The 20,263-nt window shown below is 49.4% G+C and overlaps 1 protein-coding gene across 1 annotated transcript in view; it reads right to left on the bottom strand.

Moving 5' to 3' along the window:
• The window catches only part of GRAMD2A (GRAM domain containing 2A), a 79,011-nt gene that overhangs the window by 14,260 nt on the left and 44,488 nt on the right, over positions 1-20,263 (bottom strand). The window contains exons 5-9 of the mRNA XM_043523382.1: positions 16,998-17,070; positions 16,299-16,402; positions 14,512-14,610; positions 10,033-10,104; positions 6,407-6,469 (exon numbers count right to left, since the gene is read on the bottom strand). Coding sequence (XP_043379317.1) covers positions 6,407-6,469; positions 10,033-10,104; positions 14,512-14,610; positions 16,299-16,402; positions 16,998-17,070 — 411 coding nt within the window. The remainder of the gene's footprint in view (positions 1-6,406; positions 6,470-10,032; positions 10,105-14,511; positions 14,611-16,298; positions 16,403-16,997; positions 17,071-20,263) is intronic.

Below are 20,263 nucleotides of genomic sequence, written 5' to 3'. Positions count from 1 at the left end.
CTTGGGCTACCACTATCAGTCACATTCTCATTGCTTGGATTAGCAGCCTCAGAGACACTAGAAGCACAATACAGATTCTTTATCAAGTGTTGGAGCTGGATTCGTGCCAGGATAGAAAAGCACCATGGTGGGGGGCAGGAGGGCGTCCTTCCCAGAGCAGGCAGGGCTCAGAGAGCCGGTCCATGGCGGAAATACTGGGTGAGATTTTCAGAGCAACCTCAGGGTTTAGACAGATCTCCATTAATCTTAATGGAAGGAAGGGACCATTCTGATCAGCGGGTCTGACCTGCTGCACAACACAGGCCAGAGAACCTGACCTAGGATACCTTGTTGCACACTCCATCCTGGCTAGCAGCACTTCTGACCCCCCTCGACTCTCTCCCAGTGCACCCCTGCAGTCTCAAGCCTTGTGCCTGCACCTCCCTGGGGTGGACTCCCACTCGTTTCCCGCTCTCAGCCTGGGTCTTGGACTGCAGCGCCCTGTCCCCCAGCCTTGAGCGCTCAGCAGGTCTGACTGGGCGTGGCACCTGCACGTCGCCCTGTGACGGGCTGAATGCAGGGACCAGAGAGTTCTCGTCGAGCATTGTTCCATCTTAACAGCAGGGACACAGCAATGCATAAGAGAAACAGGGTTTTAAAACAACAGTGCGAAGAGCTCTGTGTAGCTCAAAGCCGCTCTGTCTCTCTCACCAAGAGAAGCTGGTCCAGTAAAAAATCTTGCCTCACCCGCTCTGTCTCTCGGCTATTCGGGGACGAGGTGGCTAGGCCACTACTGGGACCATTCCAGGTAGCGCTGCAGTTACTAGGGCAATAACCAGGTCAGATACAAGAGGCACAAACCCTCACAGCTCAGCCCCACGGCCGCCACGCTCTAGCTCGGCCGCAAGTTACTGGGCTCATCTTTCAGGCACACGGCCAATCTTGCTTTAAAAGATTCCCAAGTGACGGAGAATCTGCCATATCCCTGGTAAAGTTGCCCAACAGTTAATAACTCTCAGCATTAAAAATCTCCCCTACAGCCTCCACGAAGCATAAACAAAAGAGTGAATTTAAAAATCTTTCAGCATGTACAATTTATGGCACTGCTACCACCCCCTCCTATGCGATTTCAAACCTAGCTACACTCCAGCAGACCTGGGCAGAGGCAGTTGTTTTATAAATATTTTGACAGATAAATTATATATTGCACAACCTATTTCTGGAGCTCACTATAAAACTCTTCCTAGTCAAACAATGCTAGAGCCTGAGCCAGATTTCTTGCTGGGGTTTAAACGCTTTGTCCCTTTCAGATGTTACCCCAGCCTTGCACTACCAAGGTGCAAGCAATCAAATCAGCACACACCCCCTTTTTCACAACTGCAAACCCTACGCTGTGCATCTTGCCTGCCAGTCGCCTGCAGTGAGTGTGCGCCTTTGAATCCTTCCTTGGCGGATGCACGGCCTTATGCTGGAGCCTATGGAGGCCTCTCTGGGGAGCTGAGGTACTGAGACGTCAGGTTGAGTGTACAGCGTTGAATGGTGAGCAAGAACCAGAAGTACTGCAGAGGGTCAGCGATCAGACCAATGTGTCGTGTTTTTCTTTGGCTAAGTGGCTGCGCTGCTGATCTGTACCTTCTGGTTGGTTTGCTTGCATTAATTCTACAGCTGCAGTAGCCTATCAGCATCTGGAGAGATGGGCCTCCCTTCACCCCACGCAGATTTCTGCTATTTGGGGGCTATAGAGGGGACCTGACTAAAACACTTCCCAGTTCTCATGCTCACTAGCCAAGTTAAAAATACTGCTTTTGCTTCCTTAATTCTGGAAGTGGAAATTTAAGAGGAGATTCAAATCTCACACTGCTGGAAAACAAGAGAAACTATGCTGGTCTTGCGTTGTTTCCAGTTGGCAGCTCTCAGGTGTGGAGGGCAGCCCTTCCTCCTTGGGAAGTCTGCTCTGCATCCCCTTTGGGTTTGAGGAGCTCCATGCAGTGGCTGGGAGAGGCGAAGAGCCATCTCTGTGCTGAACCACGTAGGGGCCCCAGTGGGCGGGTGGTGGGTGAAGCACTGGCAGGATTGGGCCCTTGCTCTGGTGTGTGCTGGCTGGGAGATGGGGAGTTCACACAGCCGCTCCTTGCTAGGAATAAACTGGCCCCTGTCCAGTCCTGACGTGGAGCGGTTGACAGCCACTCCGAGGTGCCACACAATGGGATTTGGACACGAGGCTGTTCGGCTCCGCTCTCCCCGTCCTGGTCATCAGCTCCCGCGAGTGTTTGTGGGGAGGGGCCAGTGTCTAGGCCTCACTGCGGATGTGTGTGCTGAGCCACAGCAAGCTGCGCTGAGCATAAATCCAACTGCCCTGGGCACCTGGAGGGTAGAGGCAGGGTCCTGGTGTGTGCCCTGTGTCAGCCAGCTCCCCCCGTGCCTCACCCCAGCAGCCAACTGGAAACACCACAAGCCCTGCTCCCTTGTTTTCCAGCCCCCTTGGCTCCCCTTTCTGTGCCGAGATTGGAGAATACAGAGCTCGCGCAGCTGTGTGGGTGAAGTCAGCCCAGGCTAGGGTTTTACAAATGCCTCTTCCGTGCGCCAGAGATCCAGAGGTGAGAGGGACGCTCAGAGCCCTGCCAACAGCTCCTCAGACAAGAGGTCTGCTGCTTTCCCCTTGACACAGTAGTGAGGAGTGGGAGTAGCAACTGCACCAAGCAGTTAGAGCTACAGACTGATCTGCAGGGAGAGGGACTCATGGGATAGCTTGTCCTTTCCTCCACCTCCTCCTGAACTGGCCAGGTCACTGGTCAGCTTCCAATAAGCCAACCAACCCCTGCACTGGTGTGTTTTCTAGGAGGATGAATCAAGTCATTGTCTTCAAACGAGGGGTCTTCTCTGGAGACTCCTCTTCCTACCCCACCGATTCATCGTCCTCTGCCTCCGGGCTTCTCTCTGCCCTGGAGATTGGATGTGCTCCCTGCAGAGTCCAGCACGGCTCCTGTTAGTCCTTCCTTCCTGCCCCATGGCAGGAGGCAGCTGGTCCGTTAGGCCAGGGAGCAAAAGCCCCACTCGAAGGATCTACACGAGGGGCATCTTGGTGCAAAGCACTCACACATGAGCAGAGTGATTCCCAGAAACCATGTCCACAATGGGTTGCGGAGAAAGCTGTCAGGATGGATTCCTCATGCTCAGCAGGACTACATGACCTGAACTTCCGGCCAGCTGCTAACAATACATATGCTGTCCCTAAATATGCTGTCCCTAAAGCATAACATAGAATATGGTCTCAGGTAAGATGCTGCCAGCTTCTTCAAGTTGGCGCCTTAACCCCCAGCCTCCCTGGAAGCTCTGCTGGATGTGCTGCTCTACTTCAAATCCCAGGCTAGAAAACAAGGAGGGATTTGTGCTCTGGGAATTCCAGCCCGGGGAGCAAAGCATCTCTGTGGCACACAAGAAGGTGCATTGCAAATACTAAGCGTGCAATTGGTCTTACAGATCCTTGTTGGAGGCAGGTAGCTTCACTCGGGCTGTTAAGGGCTTCAGCTACAACAGGACCTTTTAACCAGCAGTTCCTATGCTATTACCCATAATCTTGCCTTGTTCACACTCACCATTAACATTATCTATAGACCAGAACAGCTGTCCCTCATGGGAGGCCTGACTCCTGGAAACTCTGAGCACTTTATGGTGCATTAGGGAAATGGCTAACAGATAATAACCAGTTGCTTGGCAAAGTAGAAAATAACTGGCCGCGATAAAAGATGATTATCAACACAGTTGTAAAACCAATACAAGAGCTGCAAAAGGATTATTAATCACTGAAAGGGCCTCTGCAGCGTGGCATGAGACCACATGACAGGCCATGTAACATAAGGAGAGGTGAGCAGAAACAGTAACAGACTAGGGCAATGTCTGCTCACATGGACAGAGACACTGGCTAGATCACCTCAATGAGCTGCCTCCCTGAGATCCAGGTGAGAAAACCTACCCCAATGCCGGAACAGCTTTCAGAATGGATTTTGAGCCACTGACAAGCACGCCAGGGCTTCCCTGACACTGAAACAGCCAGCAGTGAGAGGGCACGTCCCCTTTGCTACGTCTACAGGGGCAGGCACGGAAAGGAAACGTACGTGGATCCTGCTCTGAGTGGATGAAGCAGACACAGCTGAGCCAGCTTGGGCCCACGAATCACAGTAGCCAAGGCTCTGGGTTTTCTCATTTCAGGGCACAGAGCCCTCACTGTGGGACAAGGCTTTTTAAAAAAAGGCCCCAGGAGAGAAGAGTCATCCCATTGTTACAACAGGATCCCATTAAGGTGGGGACCCCAGGGGCTAGAGCACTCAGCTGGCGCATAGACAGACATTTACTCTCCCGGTCACTAGAGAGACTTCGCAGCAGGATGGGGAGCTGAAGGGCTTTGGAAGGAGCCAGCCTGGGCTGAGCAGATGGGATACTTTCCCCTTAGCAGTCTGCAGAGATTGTCTGACTGCTCTCTTCCACGGGGCAGCCATTCCCCCGCAGTGCACACAGAGAGACAGGTCTCCATTTTGTGAAGGCTGTGAGAGCTTTACTTTGGAAGCTGCTGTTTCTGAAAGCGACGCAGCCTTGTGTGACAGCAGCTGCAGAAAACTAGGATTTCTGAGAGACCGGTGCATCTCAGCGCTCCTTGCACAACACAGAGAAGCAGAAACACAGCTTCTCTGGGGCAGACAGCTACCATGCGGTCACGAGCTTCAGAATCAGGCCATTACAAGAGAAGTCCAGGGGTCAAAAAATCCAACTCTTAAAAGCTGTTGTCCTAGCCCCAGTTAACCCCTGCTGGAGACTCATTTCCTCTGCAGTGACTTGCATACCAACAGCATTGTTCGTGTATGTCAGTCTCTCTCTGATTAAAACAAACACCTGTACAACCACCAAGTGGTGCACACACCTTATCTGAGTAACTTGTGCTTGTACTGCTGTAGCCCTCAGCTCGCTTAGCCCCAGGTCCTTCCAGCAGTTAATCAACCTCACGCGAATGTAAAACAGATCGGAAGCCCTTTGGTCTTCCTAGAACACTACTGGGTGCTCTGCCACCACCACCATCATTCTCTGACTTGCCTCACCACGGCTCAGGAGGTGTCTGTATCGAAAACTTGATACATCTCAGTGAAAACGTGTCTTGACCAGACTGATTTATTTCAAAACTCGGGAAACATCTTTGACAATTTCCTACACAAGACACTTGCTGTTCAACCAGCAACAACTGGGACGTTCCAACAGTGCTTGTAAGGTCTCAAGCCGTGCAGCTGCCATAGGGATTTCACTCTGGGGGCAGCACAGTTACCTGCCCTAAAGGCAGAGCTGGTCAGGAATTTTTTAACACCACGTTTTTTCCATTGGAAAATGCCAATTAGTGGAAAGGAAATGTCACAGAAAAAGATCAGTTGCAACTAAAAACTTTCTTTGGGAAGGTTTTTCAGGTCCAGGTGAAAGAGAGAGACCCACCACCCCAGAATAGTCAATAGCATCGTGGGCAGGGCACTGACATCCCAGGGGAGTGCCCTTGCCACCAGGCTATGGGGTATTATGGGGTGGCTCTCATTTGCGCTCTCTGTCGTTCATTATTTCCAGGAAAAATCTGAAAAGCTCCAGTTTTTGTTCCAATGCAGAATGAAGTCAAATTTTGAAGCTACAAAATTTGTCACAAAATGGAATTCTTATTTTCCAGCCAGCCCTACTTAACATTTCTGCCAACATCTTTGTGCTTTCTGGTGTGCTGGGATTTTCATGTAGAGTTATTTCCCCTGCAAATACAAATAATAAAAATAAAAGCTGATCTTTGAGTCTGATCCGTTGGTGAAATGGTTGAACAGAAAGTTTAAGAAGTTTTTAATCTCTTGGGATTTTTGCTCGTTTAATCATGTTCCCCGCACGTTCTGAGTGTTTAGGACTCAGGCCGCTTTATTCAATTTGAAGATCTCAGCTCTAACCAGCAACGAAGAAGCTGTTTGAATGTAAAGCAGATTTTATGTCTATTAACCTGGACTAGACACTTGAACATAAGCCTTCAATTCAGGCATCAACACAAGGTTTTCCAAATGATCCCCTTCACACCATTAATATCCATTTCTGTCAAGTCACACTGGATTCTGTCAAAAGATCCTGCAGGCCATGCTAAAAAATGGAGCATAACCGTGACCTTCCCTAACAACCAACGTTAAACATGATTTTGGCTGTGGGAGGAAGCAGGCAGAGGAGCTGGTGTTCACCACACTCCAGTGCTGCTTTTGGCAGGTTCACAGCGCATGGGGATTTTATTAAACTTGCTAACACTCCAAACAGATGCTTCACAGCCTGCAGCATTAGTGCTCGTATGGTCACTGCAGAGGCATTTTACCAGGGGCATTCTGTGATATTCTATTGTTGTTATTGATCCCTTGTTTGCAAATATGGCTCTTACCAGGGATACAGAATCAGGTTCGTCTGTGAATTCTTTCAAACTCAAACTCTTCTTACTTGAAACCTGGAAGAGAGGGAGGAGCAGATGTTACCGACCCATCACCAGGGGATCTCCACTTCTCTGCTGGAAGGCACTGAATGGAGCATCCTGACTAGGACACTCCTCTGCCCCTCTCTCCCCCAGCAGAAAGTTATAGTAACTCTGGGTTCCAAAGCTGCTGGCGAGCCTGTTAAGAACATTGCCTGCAGACAAACTTGCCACGTGCAAACCCTTAGGGGTTGCAGCTCCTGTAGATGTGACTTCTGGAGAAGGGTTTCTGCCAGTGGGTTATTCCAATGGAGACAGAGTGCTCAGGCTAGACTGGGCTGGAGAAGAGGTGAATGAGGAGTCAGCAGCATGCAAATGTTTGTTCTCGTTTCCAAGACTGAACAAAACCAACATAATGTAAAGACACTTTGGCAACAGTCTGGGCTTGGGGAGGATGTTAGGAGCTCCCAGCTTTGAGTCCCAGCGAGCCAGATTCATGACCAGGTTTTGGGTAAGTCATTTCCCCTCTCTGTGCCTCAGTTTCTCCTCCCTGTAAAACAGGTAACACTGACTGGGGGGGAAGCAAAAACTCCTGAGGCAGAGTTACTGGGTTTCATCTAATTTGGCTGTCAGGATGAATCAGCAGAAGAACTCTGCAAGTCCATGGACGATGCTAGCTCCTTACAGCCTGTTACATGCCAGAGGCACTTTTCTGGATTAAGCGTACCTCTGAATTAGACTACACACCCAGATGGCTCAGAATAAAGACATCAAAAATAAGGTGGTTCTTTGGAGGCTGTTTATCCTCATCACCAGGTTAAGGACTGATGGATTTCTTCCCCTCAGACTTTTTTTTTTAAATTTCCCCTAGGATCTAATTTGTACCAGGGTTTTTATTCCAAAATTTAAAAGCCCTGTAAAGAGACTGTAAGAACACAAATCCTGGCAGAGCCAGTGTTCTTATGCTGAGGTTATAAATAATGCACATGCACACCATTAGAGCAAAGAAATTCCCTTGGATTCAGCCTAATTTATCAGTGACCCAGAAACTGCTGTAACTGGCGGCAGCAGAAATTCAGGCTCTCTAGGGGTGCGACGTGAATTATGTATCACGGGCCCGATTCTGCTCCCGGAGAAGACAATGGAAACAGGATCAATCCCAATGTTATGACATTAGCTGCCAGGTGGATTTTCCACAATGTGTGCTGCCACTTGACAAAGACCATCTTCACCTCCAGGTGTAAACTGAATTAGGGACGGTGAAGGCAAGGTGTACAAGTTAGAGGATGGCTTGGACAGCTCAAGCAAATGGAGCATCCATAATGTTCATCCAGGTTGGGTTTGAATCTATCCCCCCTCTCCCCCGCCAAAGAAGAATAAAAAAAAAATTAAAACCCAACCCCAGAAGTGAGTATGGTTTAAAGTTAAGAAAGTCAAATGGGTGCTTTATAAAATGCAGTGTATGACGTGAGAGAGACACAAGGTGGGTGTACTGGACCACCTGCTGTTGGTGAGAGAGACAAGCTTTTGAGCTCTTCCTCCGGTCTACTCCAAAGGCTGCGTCTCTCAGCATGATAGCAATAAAAGGTATCACCTTGTCTGTCTAATATGCTGGGACCAACACGGCTACACCACCACTGTATAGAACCATGGGCAGTTTAACAGCACAAGTTAGGATATGTGATTTAACTCCCACTGATAAGTCCAGTAGCAACACTGCACTACTGTGTGTGTGCATGCAGGCGCGCGCGCGCACACACACACGCACACAGAGGTAGGAGGCAAATTACCTGGACACATGTATTTCCTTATATTAAGCATACACAACTTTCCATCTTCAAAGCACTTTAATAAATTCTCACCCCACCCTATGCATGATCCCTATTTTACAGATGGTGAACCGGGCACAGAGAAGTGCAGTCACTTGCCCAAGCTCATGTCAGTGTTAGATCCAAGGAGGGTGGTCTTGTTGCTGAAGTGCAGGACTGACTGCCTGATGCTTCTATTCCCAGCTGCCACAGATTCCCATATGACCCTTGGGCAAGTCTCTTAAGCTTGCCACACCTCAGCTTCCTCCTCCATACGATATTGCTGACCGACCTCACAGACGTGGCGAGGCCGAGTTAAGTCACGTTTCCTGTATTCGTTTATTTGAGGGCGACAGATGGAAAACCTTATTGGAACATCCTGCCCACGGCTATGATCTGGCTCAGACATCATCCCACTCTCCAGGGGAGTCACTTCAGTGACTGCCAGAGAATGAAACATTTGGTGAGCTCTGCACTGCGGCAGAACGCACAGCACTCAGACAGAGCTTTACGCAGCAGCCGTCTATGTAGGTACTGGCTTAATAGGAGAGGGGATTTGTCTGTGTTAAGGGCAAGAACAGCTCAGCCGTTCTGCTCCCCGAACTGTGAACGAGAATCTGAACAGCAGGTTTATCCCCAATGGCCTGGACTCATTTATTATGAATGGAAACATTGAGGTACTAGCATTCCCTGCATGGGGCCTATCTAAATTAAGGTAGCTGGGGAGGGCTGGTTGATCTAATGGAAGATTCCACCTAGAGGAAACTAACCTCAGCAGCCAGGAACATGCTGTCTCACCCCAGGCCGTATCTAGGCATAGTCGGAGCCACACGACCATTCTGGAGAATGTTGGGGAGGTTCAAGGAGCTGACTGATAGCTAGGCATAGACCCAGCTTGATACGATCACTTGCTCCAAGGCACGGTTGCAGAAAAGGGGTGCTGCCAGCTCCCCCCCCATTCAGGGAGGGCAGTGCCTGCCTGGCACTGGGGCCTGTGCCGTGGGACCGATGTCCTGGAAGCCTTTCCAGGTGAAGATAATCTCATGGATTTATTATGGTCCTGATTTCTGAATGCCTGTCTTTGGCAGTACTGCCATTTGCCAGCAGAGGGCAGTAGATCAGCCTCCCCCATGTCCCTCCCTTAGGGCCTGTCCCTGGGGAGTCTCTCAGCCACGGATGCTGGCACATGATGCTCCCCAATGGGGACTATGGTATCCCCTCTGCTCCCACTGTCCAGCATTTGAGACAGCTCCTCCAGCACTATCAACGCATCTAAGCCCTATGGTTCTGTTGGGGGCATCCGTTGGTTCCTATCATGCAGGGACAGACCCAATGCTCCTCTCTCATCACTAATCCAGGGACCATTAGTAACAGACATTTGAAGCTGGTCGCACAAAGTCACAGGGGAAGATGCTCTTGCTCCCGTGCCCACTCGAGCTGCTCCTCCATCGCCGGCGGTGGATGTCCAGATCACCCTGCCTGCATCTGCGCCACTGGGCGGGGGAGTCGCAGACCGGTGAACAAACAAAGCCATGCAACTTTGTTTGATCCGTCAGGCAAACCCTCCAGAGTCCGCTCTGCAGCAGCGTCCAGGACAGCTGTTCCCAGGGGACACACGGGGAAAATGCAGAACCTTCCACCATCCCAGAGAGGGGACACGTCACACAATGCATGTGAGCAACGGATACAGTGCTGCCACCATCCAAGCACAGTGCTTTCAGGGCGCGCACCTCAGCCTCCCTCCAACCAGCTGGCAGGAGCTACTGGGTTTGTGATGAACTAGAAGGGTACCTGTAGGTGTGTGCAGACTCTCCTCAGCACATCGTACACGCTGTCTCGAGAGATCAAGGACACAAAGATGTACTGAAAACAAACAGAGAGAGAAGCAGCAGTGAGAGGCTATCCCCGTTCAACACATGACATCGGCCCGGAGACACAGGCTCCTCTCTCTGCTGGGATGCTCAGAGTTAGAGCCAAGAGCACATTGGAGTTCTGGTTCCTGTTTCACAGTGTGAGCATTTAAATGCTCACCACCACGCTAAGCGCTCTGTTGAGATGCACAGGAGCAGGTTACAAAGAGCCGGTGCTGCAGCCTGTCGTGTGGCAGACTCAGCACAGCGTCATGCTGATGGACATGGGAACAGCTCGTTTTGCAAACAGAAAAGCCACCCGCAATGGCATTATGGTTCTGTGCAGGAACACCAGGACCGGCGACATTCCGCTCCCAGAGGGGAGACAAAACTCTCCTCCCACTCACACCAGTGGCAGTTCTGTCACCGACTTCAGTGGGAGCAATTAGGCCAACAGTGGGTACCTTGAAAAACCCACCTTTCAGGTCACTAACAAAGCAAATTTAAGGTTTAAGACCAATAGGACTTTGCTTCTATGTACTGTAGAGTGGCTTTCAGCAAGTGCTCAACTCTAATGGATTCTAGAGAGCGTGTCTTCAGCCAGCACTAAAATGCAGCCACCTCTGGGGTGGTATATTGGATTATCAGCACTAGTACTCACTAATCATAGAATTTGGACTGGAAGGGACCTCGAGAGGTCTTTTAATTCAGTCCCCTGCACTCATGGCAGGACTAAGTATTATCTAGACCATCCATGACAGGTGTTTGTCTAACCTGCTCTTAAGAATCACCAATGATGGAGATTCCACAACTTCCCTAAGCAATTTATTCCAGTGCTTAACCACCCTGACAGTTAGGGAGTTTTTCCTTGCTGTGATTTAAGCCCATTGCTTCTTGTCCTATCCTCAGAGGTTAAGAAGAACAATTTTTCTCCATCATCTTGTAACAACCTTTTATGTGCTTGAAAACCGTTATTGTGTCCCCCTCAGTCTTCTCTTTTCCAGACTAAACAAACCCAATTTTTTCAATCTTCCCTCACAGGTCATGTTTTCTAGACCTTTAATCATTTTTGTTTCTCTTCTCTGGACTGTCTCCAATTTACCCACATCTTTCCTGAAATGTGGTGCCCAGAACTGGACACAATAGTCCAGTTGAGGCCTGATCAGTGCAGAGTAGAACAGAAGAATTACTTCTTGTGTCTTGTTTACAACACTCCTAACACATCCCAGAGTGATGTTTGCTTTTTTTGCACCAGTGTTACACTGTTGACTCATATTTAGCTTGAGAGCCGCTATTTCTTCCAGATTCCTTTCCACAGTACTCCTTCCTAGGCAGTCATTTCCCATTTTGTATGTGTGCAACTGATTGTTCCTTCCTAAGTGAGTACTTTGCATTTGTCTTTATTGCACTGAATATAATGTAGGAAAGGAAATGAAGAATGACTATTTCACTTGTAACTAGGGAGGACATTAGACAGGTAAGAGCTGGGACTCCAGCCAGGACGCTGGGGCTGGTCTCTAACTCAAGGAGAAAAGTGAGATAATTAATTAGTTGGAACCACAAGTGCGGGCTTCTAATTTTCCCTGTAGGTGCTCAAACCCCGCTCAGCCCCAGACCCCACCCCCCACTCCACCCCTTCTCCCAAACCCCCACTCTTGCCTCGCTTCTTCCCGTCCCTGCTCTACCCCCATCCGCGACCCCATCCACCTCTTCCCCAAGGCCCTTCCCCTGCTCTGCCTCTTCCCACCATCACTCCACCCTCGCCCTGTTCTGCCCTTTTCATTGAGCACGCCTCATCCCCACTCCTCCCTCTCCTTCCCAGCGCCTCCTGCATGCAGCTGAACAGCTGTTCTGTGGTGTACAGGAGGCATTGGGAGAGAGGGGGAGGAGTTGATCAGCGGGGGCTGCAGGCGGGTGGGAATGGGGAGTAAGGGGGGGAGCTGGCTGCCGGTGGGTGCTATGCACCTGCTAATTTTTTTCCGTGGGTGCTCCAGCCCTGGAGCACCCACAGAGTTGGCGCCTATGGTCAGAACAGTCAGAGTTTTGGTGTTAAATTTTTCCCCAAAGGCAGAGGCTCCAGCATCGCAAGGCCCCAGCGTTGTGTGGGCCATTAGCAGTACTGAAGCCTCCATAGGAAGAGTTCCATCTACTCCACCATTTCCTACCATCAACAGCAGGACACATCGCTGGCCACCCACTTGTATTCTGCATGGTTACCCTCCAAGTGAGGAGCCCTGTTTCTGTGAGAGAGCAGCGCACGGAAATTTACATGACCTTTTTAGAAAGCAGGGTTCTTGCGAAGTTTGCTCGACTGCCCAGCAGAACAGAGCATGGATGGGGAAAAGTGTCTGGTGCATGCACATAATCAGTGGGAAAATAAGTAAGTGACAATACCATTTTCCCCCAGAGAGCCCAGCTTAAAGTCTTTTATCTCCCACTGTTAAAGATGTCACTGCCAAGCTGGGATTTCCCAACAAGAGGCTGTTTTCCATGCTGCTTAGCTTTGCTCTCACATTTTAGTGCCAGGAGGAGGGGTGTACAGAAGGCTGGCTGTCTCCAGAAGTTCCTTCAAGCTGCTGAGTTTTGCTACAGATGAAGCTAACGCTCACTTCAAAGTGTCTGTTCTATTATAGATGTGTCCTCCTCTGCACTCCGCATCCCTTGCGCAAACAGCGACTTGTTTGCTGATTAAGTGGGGATTTCATTTTTTGAAGCACATTAACATTACAAACCAGGTTTTTAAGTCTCAGCCTCCCATTCTCTTCCAGCTGCCATTCCCTATGGGATACCATGTCCAGGACAAGAGCATCTACAGGCTATATCTGACCGGTCATTCAGAAGAGAAGTTGCTAGATTTAAGCAGAAGCATTAGAGTATTCTGCTCACAAGTTCAGATGAACTGGCTGAGCATGCGGGAAGGTCACATGCCTCTTGATGTTCTTATTTCAGGATGCCGAGTTCAGAAGACTAATACGCAGAGACTTGATAGTGTGAAAGGATTCACAACTAGAGGGGCTGGCACACAGAGTTTTTTTTAAATGTTCAGATTCAACAGTTCTGCAGAAGAATCCCCCTGGTTCAATGGCTCTCCACCATCCTTTCCAGACCCCCACCCCAAAATCAAATTTAAAAACATCGAAAGGTTTCAATTTTTCAATTCAAAACAATTGCTTGGTTTGAATTTTACTTCAGTTTGATTTTGAAAAGGATAAACTTGAAAGCAAAATGTTCTGTTCAACCCCCAGCATTGTTAACTGTTTCGATTCAGCCACCGGACTGGAAGATCAATTATTTGCACAACTCTGCTCTCAAGTTGTGCTGGTTTGGGCCTTTGGAAGCCGTGGCGAAGAGCTGGCTAAAGCAGGGCTGGGGCCTAGGACATGGTGCTTGTCCCTTCAGTTCAGCAGTGTTCCAAAATCCCAGCATGGGGCCATGGCTGCCAAGGGGCCAGCTGAGAGGAGACATCGTACCAAGGGCCTCATCATCTGCGCTCTTTAATATTCCATGGGATCCTTTGCAGAAGGAGCATTAGCTAGATCTGAACAAAACTCACATAACACAAGACGCTGGGCACAAACCTGGATAAGTCCCCCCGTTTCTCTTGGGTGTTGGGCTAATGGGGTTGCCTGGAAGCCAAGAGGAAGGTAACCAGGTTCAGTTGGGTTTCACTTTGTGTTCGTCTCAACAACAACACATAGTTCACAGGCAGGGGAGAGGGGGGGTGAACTGAAAGCAAAGATTCTCCCAGCTGTAGTGTCTTCCCTCAGGCCCTAGCCAAATTCCAGTACGCGAATGACATTCTGCCTCCGCACACATCCCCTGTGGTTCCAGTTGGGGATGCGAATCTCCTCTTCATTTCCTGGCCTAAATTGTGTAGTGTTACTGTAAGCAGTTATGGTGCCAAGTATCAGAGAGGTAACTCCGTTAGTCTGTATCCACAAAAACAACGAGGAGTCCAATGGCACCTTAAAGACTAACAGATTTATTTGGGCATAAGCCTCCTCATTGTTTTTGTAAGCAGTTAAACAGCTGCCATGCCCCACCACAGAAGTGGCTGCACCAATTAAGCCCCATCCTTCATACCTTACTCACACCAATGCTCATTGCCTTTAATGGGCGTTTTCCCTTAAGTATGAAATGCACAATTGGGCCCATGTTTGCTAAGCATTTGGGGATGGTCTGGAATGAGAGATGCTATGTACATTTGGGGTTAGAATACTAGACGAGTTGCCAGTCATCTCAGCAACGTGACACAGAGCAGCTACCCAGAGGCTGAGTGGGGCAGAGCATTCATGCTCCGTCACATCACAATGGTAGCTGTGAGATGCAGGGGAGCACCTGGGGGCCTTCTGTCGGATTAGACTCACACATCAGACCACAGCACAGCAGCTGAGTAGAAATAAGACCCCCAATCAGTTACCTTTCTGCTGGCATTGGTGGTGATAGCCAGCCCATTGGGCAGCAGCCGGGCCGTTTTGTGCTTTTTTATCAATTGAACCGAGACCACCGGGATAACCACCTGAAATGTAAAACAAACACCAGGTAAACGCACACGTACTATAGGTGGGGATCCAACAGTGAGGAGCGAGCACCACAGAAAAGCCCACGAGGGAGCTGGCAGTTCTGTGTTCCATGCAGGAACTGGAGACTATGCAGTCAGTAAGGCATGGGGTCATGCAGGGTATGTTTATGCTGCAATAAAAGACCTGCAAGAGGAGCAGGGTGTCAGAGGTGAGGCTCCAGCCTGAACGTCTACACTACAATTTTACAGCCCCGCAGCCCACAAGCCTGAGTCAGCTGATACAGGCTCTGAAACTTGGTGCCGTGGGTATTTCCCCACCCCCTCAGTGTAGACTGCCAATACCCACACTGGCCAATGACGATTAAACATAATACGAAACAGCTGCCTGTTAACGGAGCTCTGTGCACCCAGTGCACTGAATGATATGGGTGCTGTGGGAAAACAACAGTGTGTGATGGGCAACCTTAGTTCTCGCATTTCCTAACTTCTGAATGCTTGACTTTGCAACCTTAGTGATGGGTTTTTAACATAGTTCTGTGTGGAATTTCTTTAGAAATACGGTGATCCAATCTCCATTACACGGATGTCTAATTGCATCCTGTACATGATAGTAACCTGGGTAGCAATCATTGGCTGGGGACATCTTTATATTTACCGAGCAGGATCACCACACTCTGTGTATTAACCTTGGTTTGAAAAGGTTTTTAGTTTATACATTTTCAATATAATGAACACAAAAAGAGGCCAATGTCCAATACCTACAGAGCAGATCTTTGTCTAGGGACCTAGATAAGAGTCCTTGCACTCAAGGGCACAGTTAAAAATAAACCAGGATGTGGTTTCATAGCAGAATAACTTCACTGAAACATGCTCAACTTTGGGAGCTGACTTGCATTCCTTCTATCAGAGATCTGTTTAAATAGGACTATCCGCTGGTATAAATAATTCAGCGGCTCAGCACTGGTTTTAAAGGAAGTCAGTTCTTAAAAAAACAGAACATAAATCCCACACACAAAAAAGCTACCCGTCAGCTACAGCATTAATAGGAAAATGTCAAATTACAACTCAAGCAGAGAGTTGAAAGGAAGATTCAGATCTGTTTCAGAATCCTCTAGGAGCCTTTGATCTTGAGGCACTGACAGTTTGAGCCTCTACACATAATTGCAGTGTGGAATTAAAAAAGCAACACAAATAAACAATATTTCTATTAAGACGACTCGGAGGTTACTAGATACGTAGATGGCTCCCCCAGCAGTGCATGAAAATCCCCCGCCCCTGCTTATGGAGGGCTGATTTTGGCCCTACAGCATTATTTAACGGCTTAGGGCTGAAGGGAAAATGCATCACTTAGGAGAACATCTGTCAAAGTAACCCTTCACTGGGCGCTAGGAGTCGCATTGTATCCTGCTAAGATAGAACCTGGGCCGGGGGAAAGGAATGGTGCAAGGGCTCCTGTCTAAGAGCAATAAATTCTAAGAGCAATAAAATCTCTCTATGAGTCAGCGCTACTGGCGTATGTGACAGACTGAGATAAGGGTTCATTAGGCCCACATGGGACAGAGGTCAGTGCTAGGCAGTGACGGGGAAGGGAGATCACCGCCGTATGCTGGCGCTGGTGTTTTGGGATCAGACGTCAGGCCTCTTCCCAAAGCGAAGTGTGGTGGAGAGCAACTGCACTGCGTTACCTTGATGTCCTTCCCGAAGAGTTTTGCATAGAAGCAGAGCCAGTTGGGGGAGATGTAGAGCCGCCCCTGGATGAGGATGTCTCTCTGGAGCGCACAGGAGCAGACTGTAACACACACACACACACACACACACACAGAGGTAGCATGGGGAGGGGAGAGGAACCCACAGACCTCGGATCCAGCCCCACAGCAAAACCCACAGAGCCCTGTGCTGATGCCATGCCTGGGGACTCCAGCACGTTGCCAGTCACCTGCCCTGAGAGGCTGCTAGCTACAGTGGCCTGGGCATCCAGACAGAGATTTTCTCCCCCTTTCCGGGGATATCTGATGTTCATAAAAGCAAGGAACCAATCCCACTGTGCTAAGCACTGTCCCTCACAATTAAAGTGCGTGGCACGAGGTTGACAAACTCCCAACAGAGCCTAGGCTACGACGATCAAACTCCTTGGCCCCTGACCTCCAGCCGGGACTCGAAGACTGTGGTCTCCAGCATGCAAAAGCTTGTGTGTTAATCCACTATAGTATATGGGGACCCCGTGGGGTTCTGCATTTGTCGCCTTCCTCAGCCTCTGGTCTCAGCCACTGTCTGGCCATTGGTGGAACAGGGAGGGCCGCTGGTCTGACACCAGTGCAGCACCGAGGTTCTGTACAGAGGCCTGGGTCTCTCTTTACTCCCTCAAGACTGTTTCCACCACTCACCTTTCAAGACACTCTCCTCTGTGGGAATGTCCTTGAACAGCTTGTGGTACTGCGAGTTGTATTTATTTGGTGTCTAGAAATTAAAAAGACAGTCAGGTGGTCAGAAAAGCTACCTGGTGACCTGACTGATACACAGACATCAAGAAACATCCTGTAAACAGAGATTCAGCTTCCCTGTCTACCCCTGAATGGGACCCACCCCAGATCCTCCTGCTCCAGAAGCCTGGGGCCCTGCCACTAGAGCTAAAGAAGAATTGCTGTGAGAGGTACAGGGTCTATGACATAGTGGGGCAGTTCCAATTTCAGCCAGTAGAGAGCAATGGTGCACACTTACACTAGCCAGTTCCCCATAATATTTAGTTCATACAGAAGAGGACTGTCTGAACATTCGCGTGTTGAAACAATTTAGGCACCAAGCCAACCAGGAAGCAAATGTTTGACCCAACACTTTACCTTCCTCCATTATTAATGAATATTATTTATTATTTGTATTTCCATAGTGCCGAGGAGACACAGACCAGAACCCCATCGTGCTGGGCGCTGTGCAAACACAGAACAAAAAGACGGGCCCTGCCTTAAAGAGCTGACAGTTGTAAGCTTGGTCTACACTGCAAACTTATGTTGTTATAGCTACATTGTAAACTCCTCAGGGCAGAGCAATCTAAGCAGTGTCTTCACGAAGCGCTACAGTGGCTGTATGTGTAGACAAGCCCATACTAGAGATAAGAGCTGGCTACAGAGACACGGGGAAGTACAGGGATGCAATGAGACAATATTGGTCAATGTGATGGGCAATTAATCAAGAAAATTAAACTCTTCAGGACATACACTGAGCAATATATTTTTGGTGGCTTTTTAAGCTCTATGTGACAATTGAAGCAGAATTGAAGAGCAGCAGCAAAGGTGGAAAGGTGCTGGCCATGTCTCTGGATCACACAGCTGGGCCCATTAGCACCCTGGCACCATATTTATGCAATTCCAAAGTTTAAAATGGAACTATGTGCAAGTAGCTCACTGCTCTCTTAGTGAATCTGGTGCAGAGAAAACCTCCTGAGGCTGTACAACAAAAAAGACTTTACTCCTTAGATTAAATCCCTTGAAGACCCGAGAAGCAGGCTCTCAGTTTTGTCTAGGCTGCATCTTACCCATGTGCCAATGTCTGTCAACCGAGCAGATTGCTCCACTGCACTGGCAGGGTCAAACCTGACAGAAATACAGAGCTGGGTGCAGCAAGATACCGGGGCACAATAACCCACACACAAGAGGAGTGACACCAGGACACTACTTAGACTGTCAATTCCGCAGGGCAGGGGCTGTCTTTTGTGTTGGGTTTGTACTGAGCCAAGCACAACAGGGCCATAGTCTATGACTGGGATCCCTAGGCACCACCACAACATACAGAAACTGGGAAACCACGTGGCAACCCATGGGAACTCCCTCAAAGCAGATGAGCCATTTGCACAATGCCACCCTCTAGGATTTATTAAGAAGAAATAAACTGAGCCACTCACAAGCAACTCCACCTGCCTGGCTAGGGTCTATAGTTGGCCAATGCTACTTCCTGGTCAATGGGCTCAAAGGCAGCAGAGAGAACCAAGAATCTGCAGAAATACCTGCCCTTCATCCACTGCTAGGAGAACACACCCACCACCACCATCCCATACTGGGCCCTGGCCTACAGCCACACGGACTGGCAGCAGTAGTGGAAGGAATCCAGCTTTTGTAGGAGCCCCTGCAACCTGCCAGAATGATTTACCCCTGAACATTAGACATGAGACGTGGCAAGACCCAGACGCACTGTTTGCATCAAGATATGGTGTCTTCAGCAAGGGTCTAAGCAAGGGTTAAAGTGACAGGATGAGGGGAGCTCCCCCTTCTTTCCCTGGATTGGTGAACAGAATTGCTCCCCCATGGGCTCTTTGGCAATGTAATGAAACAACAGCTCCCCCTCACTTCCTGTTTCACTCCACACTGGGACTGATACTCGCTTGTCAAGGCGCAGGGGGAACCCTGCCCTCCCTCAGGCAGCCATGGGCCATCTCCTCCACCAACAGCCCCTGCTAATCTGCACTCAGCCAGCGAATACCTGGATCGAAGCGGCAGGCTGTAGCACCAGCTGGAATTCCAGCAGAGAAGACGCCCTCTGACAGAGCCTGCCACCACGGAGACAGGTAGAGGAGTCTGAACCAGAGCCGCCCGACCTGGGAACCACTCACAAAGAGCCCTCGCAAGGAGCTCTACATGCCCTGGGTTTGGCATACGACCACAGCAACCTTAACCCCAGGCACCAGACACAAGGTAAGCTGGCCCTTTCAGAGAGCTGGGGCTCAGCATCACCTGTGCCAAGGTTAGCTCACCTCTCCAGGTGAAGGAAATGACACCAGGACAGGAGCATGTGACTAGACACCAGGCCTTCTGGGGAATACGAGGGCAGCCTGAGTTCACTCAGAGAGGCGCTGCTGGGACAAGGGCTGGTGACAACTCTCCACAGCTTCCAGACAAGCAGCCTGTGAGAGACACCTGTTAGGAGCAGGAAGCTCCAGCTAGGAGGGCAGAGAACCTGGAGAGGGGGCTATCAGCAACTGGAAAGACTTCTGAACTAGAGGGAGGACTACATGGCTGCTGAAGGGCTTGCTGGGCCTGGGGAAGGGGGTTCTGCCTGGTATTCTTTAGTAATTAACCACATCCAGAAGGGGAGCAGTATTTTGATGTGGTGGCTGGTTTAAAGCGCGACTGGAAGGTAAACTGAGGCAGCACCAGGGCCCTAAGTCAGACTAAGCAAGTCCTGGCTACACATCTCCAGTGTAGAACTACTTGTAATTAAGGATAGATTCTGTCTGTTTTTTCCCCCACAAAAGGCATGGTAGGTCCATCACAGAAACAGGAAAACCATAGTCCCTGCCCCAGAGAGCTACAATGCCAAGCAAACTGCTTGCTTATTACTGTCATCTTATTATTTTCCTGTATGGTTCCACCTCAACGGGTGGGAGGTTCCAACAGCATGCCTTCCCTGCCCCTTGCCTAAACCCTTCTAGACACCGATGCATACTCTGAATGCTCTTCAGCTTATTTTTATAAATATTTCTGTCTCCACAAGCCAGCCCAGCTGCATCAGGTCTGCAGAGGTCACATTGCTCAGGGGTCTAGGATCATGTAATGAAAACCTCCCGCAACCAAGGCCCTTCTTCTGCTGTTTGTATTTTGTTTAAAATTTCCAAGGAATGTATCCATGTTTATTGCAAACATTTGAAAAAATGGTGAAAATT

This window comes from Chelonia mydas, chromosome 10 (genome assembly GCF_015237465.2).
Source record: "Chelonia mydas isolate rCheMyd1 chromosome 10, rCheMyd1.pri.v2, whole genome shotgun sequence".
NCBI lineage: Eukaryota > Metazoa > Chordata > Testudines > Cheloniidae > Chelonia > Chelonia mydas.
This window is presented reverse-complemented; position numbering and strand designations above follow the sequence as displayed.